The sequence below is a fragment of the Syzygium oleosum genome, unplaced genomic scaffold, assembly GCF_021117445.2.
Source record: "Syzygium oleosum isolate NSW1041296 unplaced genomic scaffold, Sole_v2.1 Sole_v2.09, whole genome shotgun sequence".
Taxonomy (NCBI): Eukaryota; Viridiplantae; Streptophyta; class Magnoliopsida; order Myrtales; family Myrtaceae; genus Syzygium; species Syzygium oleosum.
Genome location: NW_026607493.1, coordinates 2769251 through 2781403, shown reverse-complemented (window position 1 = coordinate 2781403; position 12153 = coordinate 2769251). Strand labels below are relative to the sequence as shown.

At 41.7% G+C, this 12153-nt stretch overlaps 2 protein-coding genes across 2 annotated transcripts; one reads left to right on the top strand and one right to left on the bottom strand.

Annotated features, from left to right (window-relative positions):
• Positions 1 to 344: 344 nt before the first annotated feature.
• On the bottom strand, positions 345 to 1793 carry LOC115662028 (endochitinase EP3-like). Its single transcript, XM_030584199.2, has 2 exons — positions 1333 to 1793; positions 345 to 952 (listed from the first exon to the last, which is right to left on the bottom strand). Exons 1-2 carry the CDS (start codon positions 1748 to 1750, stop codon positions 534 to 536), a joined length of 837 nt encoding a protein of 278 aa, XP_030440059.2. The 5' UTR covers positions 1751 to 1793; the 3' UTR covers positions 345 to 533.
• A 6588-nt stretch (positions 1794 to 8381) lies between these two features.
• On the top strand, positions 8382 to 11909 carry LOC115662024 (BTB/POZ domain-containing protein At5g48800). Its single transcript, XM_030584195.2, has 4 exons — positions 8382 to 8786; positions 9474 to 9540; positions 9663 to 10844; positions 11170 to 11909. The coding sequence occupies exons 1-4, from the start codon at positions 8515 to 8517 to the stop codon at positions 11704 to 11706; spliced, it is 2058 nt and encodes a 685-aa protein (XP_030440055.2). The 5' UTR covers positions 8382 to 8514; the 3' UTR covers positions 11707 to 11909.
• Positions 11910 to 12153: the final 244 nt, after the last annotated feature.

Sequence of the window (12153 nt, the reverse complement as noted above, 5' to 3'; positions counted from 1 at the left end):
CAGAATAATATGTAAGGGAACGAAAGCAAAATATATATTTATTCATGGGTTATCCGAATTTTATTCTAGCTTTCGAAATTTATCTAGTTTGGCGAAAATTTAGTCAAACGGTTGTGGCAAAATTGAAGAACCACTTGATAAGAGCAGCACCTAAATGTCACTTTTGGACTTATATGCTCCCCAAAATGTCTTAGTACGCTCATCTTGACCAAGTCAGAGGACTATTAACATGCTCAAGTCAACTGCTTTGGTTTGACTCGGATCTCCATGTCGATTTTGATCTAGACAAAAGAGTTTCGTATGAACAGTTAATTCAATCAAATTATGTCCCACATCCATATATCTGTTCACAGCAAAAGCAAGATTTTTATTTCATCATCCCCTTTCTCTTTAGGGTTTTTCTAACATTACTAGTGCAAGAAGGTCGTTATTCGTCCTGATGACCAAGCTACACTAGGCAGAGAGAGGCTGTTTTCTAGGGTACATTATTGTCAAAGTTTGTACCCACATTGACTAGTGCTGATCGGAGACCCTTAACAGCTGAGATTAGCACCAGGTGCAACCCCAAATTGCTTACAGTAGTTAGTGTAATACGTGACCCGGTTTTGAACAGCTCCAGGGTTCATCCCGTTGCACTCTATGCTATTAATGGCTCGGATTGTTGCGCCGAACCCTTGGCCCGAGAGCTTGGACTGGAGGTTGTTGCTACTCCAAAACCACAGGGCGGCCTTGAAGGCGATGACGGGATTGTTCGCGACGGTCTCCGGCGAGTTGAGCCCGTCGAACCCAATGCTTTGGCCGGCTGGGCCATAGTTGTAGTTCCATGTGATCTGGAGGGGTCCTCGCCCGAAGTACCTCTTGCCCGGTTTGCACGGGTACTGTGGCACGTTGGGGTCGCAGTAGATCTTTTGGGGATCGGTTTGCCCATTTATCTCTTCGATATAACAAAAATCTGCAAAGGAGAAATGTATAAGTATTTTATTGCAACTTTTGAGTCTTATGGTATTGATTATTAAGGATTATCATTGTATCCACTGCCAATGTAAAAAACTTTTTACACATTCATCATGTATAAGCGACATGTGTATTCGGAGATAGTGGTGTAATGATAAATGATTTTTTGCTTGGCTACATGACTTTTTTTTCTCTCTAGTAAAGCTTTCATTACATTTATTTTGAGAGAAATATTTTTTCTGATATTACTTATTCTTGCCACAATAGAGGACCTTTTATACTGTAAATTGTTCGTTTATATATCCAAAACTAATGTTGCACGGTGCACAAGAATAAGAACATGCATGAAAAGGAGAGAAGAAGACTAGTCCAACTTACGTCCAGTCTCATGCGTGACATGAGCGAAGAAAGCGGCGATCTCGCGCTTCGAGTCGTCGACCGACCCGACCCGGCCGAACCTCGGGAAGCTACCGAGGGCGTTGAGGAACGTTTGCCTCGAGTAGAACCTCTTTCCGGCGCAGCTTGCAGCCGCTTGGTTGATGATCCCGTTGAAGAAGGCGTCGGTGACAATGTCACCGACCACGACTGCGTTAGTGGCGGGCGGGGCCGCGGCGGGGTCGCAGGGGCCGGCTTGGCAACCCGGTCCGCAGTAGTCGTGGCCGGTCCCGCAGTAACCGAAACGGCTGCAGCAGAGGCCGGCGGCGCATCCGCAGTTCTGGGCTGTCACATGCGGCACGACCAAGGCGGCGAGGGCGAAACATGCGACGAGGAGGTCGATGAGCGTGTTTCGACTCATGGCTGAGAGATGTATGTAAAACAATGTCTTAAATTGCGATGTTGAGCGAAGAGAAGGGCAAGGGCATGGTGCATTTATAGTAGATTGATGGGGAGAGGGAATTGCCGGGTGACCCTGTCCGTATGAATTGGAATATGATGGCTGGGGACACAAATTTCCACATGCGTGGGGACAAACTTGAATGGGACGACTTGACTGACCTTCAGACTTTGAATTTGTGGACGTACTCTGTTCAATAACGTAGGACACACGAAGGCCAAGACCGATTTTTTGAAATTTCGTATACTAAGTTGCGTGGCATACTCTTATTAAATGCTGAATATGATAATTATCTCGATCTGTAGAAGGCACAATGTCCGCGTAAAGTATTTTTTCCACAGGCAGTCAGGAGATCAGAACATTCATCTGCTGCTAGAATGAATTCATCATATACCGAAGTTTAAAATCGTATACGTGTCAATGCTTGAACCCCGCCTGTGCAATTGATGTTTCTGCACGGCCAGCGTACCATGTGAAAACCCTAATTTTTTGGAGACTGGTTCTAACATGGTGGGCACCGCTCTGTTTTGTTTTGTCTACCCCGTGATTATTGTACGAGCAAGAGAGACGACCCACGATGACTTTGAAATTGCAGGCTTGTGTCCAGAATATGCTATATTCAATGTATTTGTTGGTCAGTGACCGACCCATGATAGTTTTCTGGAATAAGTGGTTTTGAGTTAGTCAAAAGTCATAGATATTTTGGATAAATGGTCCAAAAAATCCTAAATCTATTCAAGTTTTGCCAATTCAGTCATAAACCTTTTAATTTTTTCAATTGTGTCATAAACCTTTTGAAAATTTGACAATTGAGTCCATTCGGCCAATTTTGACCAGAATTCATTGACGTGGACGCCGGTTGTACCACATAAGATGGCCGACGTTGACAAATTTTTTATTTTTTTTTCGAATTTTTATTTTTATTTATTAATTTTCTTATCTTTTTCCTTTTTTCCTTATTTATTTATTTTACTGTGGCCGGGGAGGGCCTGGTGGCCCCTCGCTGGTCACTGGGCGAGGCCACCTTTGCCTGTGCCCCGTGCATTGCCCACCATCAAGAACGGAGGCCACGCGTCATCCCTCCTGGCTTCGTGTTCGATCCTTCTACTTCTGCTTTTGCCATTGTCGAGATGGCTTTCGCACTGCGAAGGCGGCTGCGGGCGTAGGCGGCCTCGCCTAGATCTAGGTGACGCTGGGTGAGGGCCGCACAACCCATGCCCGCGGCTAGCGAGGGTTTCAGCGGCCCTCGCTGGCCATAGTAAAAAGAAAAAAACAGAAGAAGGAAAAGAGAAACAAAGGAAAAGGAAAAAGAATAAAATAAAGTAAAAAATTCAAAAAAATATTAAAATATTATTAAAAATTGTCCATGTTAGCGCTAGCCATGCCACATAAGACGACTAGCATCCACGTTAGCAAATTCCTAGATGGACTCAATTGGCAAATTGTTGAAAGGTTTAAGATTGAATTGGCGTAATTACAAAAGGTTTTAGACTTTTTAGATAATTTTCCCTAAATATTTTTGTTAACTCAAGGAGCAGGAATACAATATGGAGATTCGAAATTACAAAATTTGTTTGTAAAGGGATACCATCAATTATAATAAATGAGTATTTAAACAGCGAGTCATATTCAATCATTCGGAAACAAAACTGTGTTGTCATTTCGTAAATTAGTTATTGTCGCTATTATTGTTGCTTAGAACAAAAGGCACAAGATCTTAGGCTGGATTTGGTGCGACGGGATGGGCTTGGTCAGGGAATAGAATGGGCAGTGAAATGGAGTGGAGTCGGCATTTCTACCTTTGCCATTTGGGCAAAGACGAAAGGAAGATATAGTGAAGATATGACGATTTGTTTTCCTTCTTTTCATTTTGATAATTTGAACTTTAAAATGGAAAGGACTTTAACGCCGAAATTCAATATGCCCCGCAATCACAACTTTAAGAAAACTCCTCTCACGTGTGTATGGAATGGAGCGGCCAACTTGAGATTGGGGAAACGTCCCGGGTCGCCACGGTCGCTTCGGTACAATGTCGACATGGAAACACGCCCGCGCAACCCCTTGGCGAGCGATTTTTGTACTCAAGAGAAAGAATCTTATGCTGTGTAATGTTAATTCTAATTTTTACAAAATCTTTTCGCCGGTTCGATTCCCAGTCCCGATTTTTCGGAACCGATAAAAACCCTTCAATAATTCCATGCATCCAAAGTCTCTACCAAACAAAAAAAGAATGTTCATAGTTCCATGACTGATTCCTCTTGTACCAAGCATGCCATGTGATATTTTTCCAAAAGAGAAGAGTCAAAATCAACAATATGGGCTTGATTATTCTTTTCTTTGTCTTTGATTTTTTGCTCAATAGGATGGGCTTGAGTTGAGAAGTCCAACTTCTTGACTTTTGCAGCCACATCCCATTCAATTTTGGGCTTACATTAGGAGAAAACACGTGCTTTTTTGTCTCTCCCCTTTTCGTACGCAGCATCAAAGTAAATTCCTCAACTAAGATGAGAGAGACCTGGCCCAAGATGAGAGACTAACTAAGAAGATATTATGAGATGAAGTATCATTTTCCTTCTTCTCTTTTTCTGTTGCGGAATTGAACAAAATCACTACTCAGTGGGGTCCAAGATTTGATCGAAGGTCACGTCCCCCAACAAAAATTTCTTTGGGAAGTCCAAGGGTTCAAAAGAAGAAGAAGAAGAAGAGTAAGATTATGGTAGACTACGGTTCTAAACAGTCGTATAATAACAACAGTAATAATTTATAACATTCTGGAAAGACGTACTCGGGCGCAGACGGTCACAATCGCAAGTATAGAGAGAAATTTCCGTATTTCGTAAAATAGGACGGAGGCTATCGGATACGTGAAAAAGATCAAATGAATACATTGCTTACCTAGGTGACACTGAAAAATCCGAAAATAACCATTAGCAGTTAAGACTTCGAGAAAACGAGCACAAGCCCAAATAACTCGGAAAAGTGACATAAAAACGGCCGAAACACGCCTGAACGATGGGTTTTGAGGTTCGAAACAGCTGTGAATGAGGCAATTCGTTTGGCCCAAGTATAGTGCTCGTAACAAGCATTTCGGATTGTATGATGGGCCCGTAACTCTTCCGGGATCAAAAGTCATGACCGTTTTACATTCGATCTGTTTTTTTTTCTTTCTATGGTAGGTCCAACTTTTTTGTTTGGCTTTGAATAATTATTGGATAAGCAATAATAGATGCTCGATCGATCGATCCGACATCATGGTCCTAAGCGATCGCACTGTTCATTCCGTCTCGATCATCGACTAAATGTTAATCTCATTCTCATGACGAGGTTCATTATATGCCGTCGCATTCCATGCATTAATAAACATTTGGTTCATGATTCAATCTCGTGCGTGTTTAGGGTTCGGTTCTATTTACTTGAAATGCATTTTCAGTAGTTTTAAAGTACTCTTGAAGTTCCTGGTTTGAAAGCCAGAACTTTATTTCTCAAAGGGTCGGACAAACGGCCGTGCGATTATCATGTTTATGCTTCGTGATCATCGCATACATTGCTCGTGGAAGTGGGAGAATCATCAAGTTCTTCATCGATCATGCAACATCTTACGCCACTATCTTTGTGAAATCTGGAGAAACAAAAAAGACTGGAATCAGATATATGTTTTGTGCACTGAGATTTGATTTGCGAGATACAAGTCAAGATAGCTTCACCAATCATTTACAAGCAGTAAAGCCGACATGTTCCGGTGTTCTCGTAATCATCATTTCGAGCTACCCAACTCAGAATTACCTTGTTTCTTTTTTCAAACCATAATCAATTGATCGGGGTTGTCGGCGTTTTCTTATTTACCGGTCCGACCCGATATCAACGACTGTCTATTTTTCGCGACCATTGGGCAAATGCTATGGTCCCCCGTACATTTCGCACTTTATGAGCATGCATTTTAACTGCTGAAAATGGCTCCAGAGGCCTCTTTTGACTTTGAACACAGGCGTTTTGTTCTCATCTACATGAAAAAAGGGGGGATGGGGGGGTGATAGTGGGAGGGATATCATTTCAAATGATATCATATAACGTAAATTATGGGAATGGGTAATCTAAGGCCATGACCCACCATTTATGGTGGATAATCATGCAAGAATAAAAAGAGAAAAGTGGCCACACCTTGTTCGAGAAAAGGAGGGGAGTCTAGTTATCTCTTTAAACCTAAGAAGCTATTTGATGCGACAGATACGTAGCTTGACAGCGACATTTCATATGATCGATCAAAATAAAACGGTTCACATATACATGGTAAAAAATAGGATAAGATCAATAATGCACGAGTAACAACGATTGGTCGATCACACCATGTTATCGGTGTCACATTGTATATCTGTCACGTAAAATGCTTTTTCATGATCCCTAAGCGTTTTATTCGCTTTAGCAGAAACTCTTATTGCTTTTCCCTTTTCCCCTCCTCATTCATGGACCCTTTTCTGGTCTTGTTTTCTACATGTAAAAGGTAACCCATATAAAAGGCTAAACAGAAACTTCACACAAGAGTCTAATTTGAGATGTATGCACTTGGTCTTGCTTTATTATGGGGAGGTAAAAAGCAGAAAATGTTTCAATTTGGGATTAAACAATGAATTCATTTGAGTCAAAATTAGTTTCCCTGTTTTGTTCCAATTTTGAACGACAAGTCCAAAGTTATGATCTTCTTTTTGGGTGTAGCAATTAGGTTATTTTGGATTAATTTTCCTGTGCACCATACTAACCCCATGAGTCATAGGCGTGCCCTTTACGAGGAATTCTAAGAAATTTTCGGGAAATTGTGTATTTGCGATAGTACAAGTTCGAGGCACGAAACTATATTGGAAATTCGGACGGAGCTAAGGCTATGTTTGGGAAAATGGAAGCGATGGTAATTCGAGCAAAAAATTTCAAAATCTGAATCAAGAGTTCTCTTTCTTTATCATCGATCGAATTCAAAATTTTTGTGAGACGAAAAGAAGAAGATAATATAAGTTCTTGGGTGTTTTCCTTTACATTTTCTTCTCATAGGATGCTGCAAACATGGCCAAAAGCCGAAAGATAAAGATAAAATCCAAATTTCATGGCAATCTTTTTGTTGTCAAAGGTAAATTGGTGAAAGGGGGGGAGCAATCATGGCGAACACGACATGCACCAATCATTGTGCCCCTAAAAGCGTGCCTGGAAATCAGAGGTAATTAAAGATAAAAGGCAATACAAAAAGTAGAAAACTTTCGTATCGTTTCTACTGAGGGTTGCAGAATACGAGGCAAAAACACCAAGCGATTCATGCATTTTCTCTGACATAAAAATGTCAGTGCCTTTCCGGAGCATCGAGCGGAAAACTACTGTTTAGTGAAAAAGATTATTATGATTTGGTAAAAAACAAAAAGGAGAAAAGGAAGAGTAAAGCTTAATGGGATTGTAGACGGTGGTATAAGTATACGAGTTTGACTTACTTGTATATGCCCGAAGATCTCCATACTACAGGCACCTTCATCCTCGTTTTGGATTTCGTTTGGTGAATATTACAGACTGAGTTAAGTGGGGTTTTTCTTTCTTTCCAATTTTTTCATGCGTGGTAATCGACTTCAAGTGAGGTCGGGGTATCGATTAAGATGTGGACGTGCCCGTGGATTCGGCACAAGGCACAAATCCAATTTTCTGTATCACCAAGTGCAAATGGTTTCAGAATTAGATAATTTAGTGGGTTTTAATAAGATTAGTAGTGCGTGCATCGATAATTATGTTTAACCTTGGGTTCGAAAAGTTAAAGGGAAAGTCATCCAAAACACCTTAATTTCATATCAAAGTGAGAAAACCCTCAAGTCTCACCACAACAAGCAACCCAAGCTATCAAGTGATAATCATTCTGAAAAATGATGAAATTGATAAGAGATCCATGAATGTTGTTGACATTTCCTAAAGAAATCATCAAAGCTCACTCATCACACTTAGCAAATTGCCATGTATACTTTGCTTGCAACATGATATCGACAATAGTTTTTGAAGCAGATCTGAAATGCTCGTACCAATCTTCTATTTCGTCTCACATCGATATGAAAATGACAGTTTTCACAACGGTCTTCGAAATATTAACACAAATGCAAATGCTGTTGAATATGCGAAGAGAAATCAAGTTCTTTTTTTTTTTCCGATAATGCATCAAGTGGTATAATTTCATAAACAGATTAAAGATCCTTTTTTCTTAAATTTTGTTTTTATAACCGACCGAATGGTATTTATAATTTAATAGTATTTAACCGTTATTTTGACTTTTTTTTTCCCCCTTTTTTCTTTTGAGAGGGGGGGAACAAAAAGTAAAAGATGACAAAGTTGTCAAACTATAATAACCACTTTTGTTCCCTTTTCCCGCCTTCTTTTTCCTCCCCTTGATTTTGACTTTCTCCCTGATAAAAACAAAGTTACAAGCACCGCCCATGTTTATATGTCTTTGTTTCCTGGAGGCCTCTCTTTACAGGCTTCAAACCTCGGAATACGTGCAATTAAGGCAAATTCTTCACTGTCGAAACATGAAATTAATCAAACCGTGGAAAATGTAATCGTTTTCAAAGATGGGGATTTGGAAGGCGATGGGATGACCATGACCATGATCATGACCCACCGAGCAAAAAGAGGAGGCCCCGATTTGCTTTGGAAGATTGCCAATCCGCAACAGTTTTGAAAGTGTTGGCACCACCGCCTGCTTGGCGAGAATGACCAGAGGAGAAGCTCGCCATCACACAAACATCTACAACTGGATGCTCTGTCTCTTTCCTCTGCTTCTTCACTCTCTCTCTCTCTCTCTCTTTCAACTCAAACCCAACAACTTTCTTTTCGTTTCTAGTGTCTTCCCTCGTTCTTGGCATTTTCTAGTTTCTTTCCTTCTTCGAGTTTCCTCTGCGTCCATGGACCGCAGTGACAAGCAGCAGCAGCAGCAGAATCAGATGTCACTAGCCAAGTCTTCAAGGCAAAGATACAGTGAATGGTACCTTCACTTCTCCTCCTCCTCTTGCCTTGTGTTTTTTTCTATTTTTGGTTCATTTCTTCCTCCTTCTTGATGCTGGAAGCTTTTGTAAATTTGGTGTAGTTTTGATTGTTGAATAGAAAACTTGTGAATCGATGTTCATGTTGTTGCTGTGCGATGAGAACATGCATTGAGCGTTCTTCCTCTCGTACTTGTGTTTATGGTCAGAGTGAGGGTCTGGTGTATATTAAGTGGGTTTAGCTCTACAAGTTTCCACCATGTCAGGGCTTGATGATGTATCATCAGAGAGCTTGCTGGGCCATTTTCTTTTTCCCAAGGAATTCTTACTTCGCTATAAAATTCCGAAAATCTACTGACCCCGAGTGATTTTGAATGAATTCCCCTTGTTACCCGTCCGAGATACAGTTCTTTGTCCAACGAATGTTTTATCTTTTGCTACTTAGCTTCAATTTGTGCCTCGATTGTGATCCCCTGAATGGAACTACAATTGGTAGTGTCCAGTACAAAAACATTTTACTAATACCATCACAACAAAGACCGCTCTCATATCTGCCAATGGCAATTGGAAGACACAGATAGGTATCATTTGAATGATTTGCTCAATGGTTTAGAAACAGTCAGCCTTAGGTTTCAATTTTGTGCCATAACTTCTTAAGTTTTCTCAATGTTTGACTGTTTCTTCTGTAGGATTTTCCGAGATGTTCCCAGCGATATCACGCTGGACGTTGGAGGGGGAACATTTGCCCTGCACAAGGTCAGATTTTTGCGGTTCTTTCTGAAACTTTTACTCAGTTTTGTTGTCGATGACATTCCTTGTGCTGTCGTACTTTAGTTCCACGATTTCAATGACTCCTAACTCGTTGGGTTTCTATTCAGTTCCCTCTCGTTTCCCGCTGTGGAAAAATCCGAAAGTTAGTTGCCGAGCACAGAGACACGGACATCTCGAGAATAGAGCTTCTAAACCTACCAGGAGGTGCTGATTCGTTCGAGCTAGCTGCGAAGTTCTGCTATGGGATCAACTTCGAGATCACTACATTGAATGTGGCTCAGCTTTGCTGTGTCTCCGACTACCTTGAAATGAACGAGGAATATTCCAAAGACAACCTTGGCTCAAGGGCTGAAGAGTATCTCGAGACAATCATCTGTAAGAACCTTGAGATGAGCGTCGAAGTGTTGCAGCAATGTGAAAACTTGCTTCCTCTAGCCGACGAGCTCAAAATAGTGAGTCGCTGTGTGGATGCAATAGCCTCAAAGGCGTGTGCTGAGCAAATAGCTTCGAGCTTTTCACGGCTAGAATACAGTAGCTCTGGGAGGCTTCACATGAGCAAGCAAGTAAAATGCGAGGGTGATTGGTGGATAGATGACATCTCCAATCTCCGGGTGGATTTGTATCAACGCGTCATAATGGCGATGAAGTGTCGCGGGGTCCGTCCTGAAAGCATCGGTGCATCTCTCATGAACTATGCTCAAAAGGAGTTGACGAGAAAATCCAGCTTATGGAATTTATCTAACCAGCAGAAGGCCGATTTGTTAGTATCCAACACGATGGAGCACGAGAAAATCGTGGTCGAGACTATTATAAGCCTCTTGCCCGTTGAGAAACAAGCTGTGCCTTTAAGTTTCCTCTTTGGGCTTTTACGGAGCGCTGTGATGCTCGATTGCAGTGTCGCTTGCAGGCTTGATCTGGAGCGCAGGATCGGGTCCCAGTTAGATGTTGCAACTCTCGATGACCTTCTGATCCCGTTGTTTCGGCATGCCGGCGATACTTTATTCGATGTCGATACGGTTCATAGGATCTTGGTGAACTTCTCACAACAAGATGACAGCGAAGAAGACGAATTGGAGGATGACGCCTCAGTGTTTGAATCGGAAGGTCCTCGTTCTCCCTCTCAAAGTGCACTGTTTAAGGTCGCGAAACTAGTGGATAACTACCTAGCAGAAATTGCTCCCGACGCGAACCTCAAGCTCAGCAAGTTCATGGTCATTGCCGAATCTTTACCGGCACATGCACGTACTGTCCACGATGGTTTATACCGAGCTGTGGACATCTACCTCAAAGTATGCATTTTGATCTTTTAGTACATTCACGAGCATAAGTTTATATAAGGAGTGCTTTGAAATCACTGCTTAAAACTAATTACGAAACGAGCTCAGTAGTTCTAGCATGAATGTCTACTCGACGAATGAATTAATTCTGTTCAGTCACCTCCTTATGAGAATCACGATCCCATGAGAACAATGGCATTGCTTGTAGAACAGATAACAGACAGAATAAAAAGTTTTGGCAACACTAGCTTGGACAAAAATAGTAATGTCCGATGTGTTCATAGTTCAATAATGATACAGTGCACCTGATATCTTTGTAACAATTCAATTTTTTCAGGCTCATCAGTCTTTGTCAGAATCAGACAGGAAGAAGCTCTGCAAGCTGATCGACTTCCAGAAGCTCTCGCAAGAAGCCGGGGCTCATGCTGCACAGAACGAGCGCCTTCCTTTGCAATCCATAGTCCAGGTCCTCTACTTTGAGCAAATAAGGCTAAGGAATTCCTTGTGCGTCTCCTACAACGAGGAAGATCCCAAGCCGATGCACCACCAGTCATGGCGGATCAGCAGCGGAGCGCTCAGTGCTGCAATGTCTCCTCGAGACAACTACGCCTCACTAAGGCGCGAGAATCGGGAACTGAAACTTGAGCTTGCCCGATTGAGGATGAGACTCAATGATCTGGAAAAGGAACATGTTTGCATGAAGAGGGACATGGCGAAATCCAATTCCCGGAAGTTCATGAGTTCGTTCTCGAAGAAGATAGGCAAGTTGAGCCTCTTTGGACACAGTTCTTCCAGAGGATCGAGCTCTCCCTCGAGGCACTCTCACAGAACAGATTCCAAGGTGATCGAGAGAACCTGTGCAAGCACAGACTAAGTTAAATTGGGCCCGTCGTTTTTGGGAGTAACATGCCAGTCTGCTTTTTGGTGACCTGTTCCTTTTTCTTTTTGCCATTTCTTCTTAGCACATTGTATAGACAGAAGTGCTATGTGCCAAGCTTGAGTGAATGACATTTTTTCATTGTAAAGGTATTGAAGAAGGTGGCTTTGATTGAATACAGCTCCACCTCTTTGTTTGAATTCATCTGTTATATGCAGAACATAGAATGCAGTTCGGTGTTTTTTTAGAATGGCGTGATACACAATTTCCAAGAGGGAGCCCAAAATTTGAGCCTATACATAAGCCTAGTTAAAAACATCTTTTCAAGATTTGAGCCATTGAGTTATGGTTGACCAGGTATTATCAATGTCTTATCTTCACTACATAGGTTTGATTTTGTTTCAGACGTCACTGGTGCACTCAACAAAGATTGCTCTATAATCG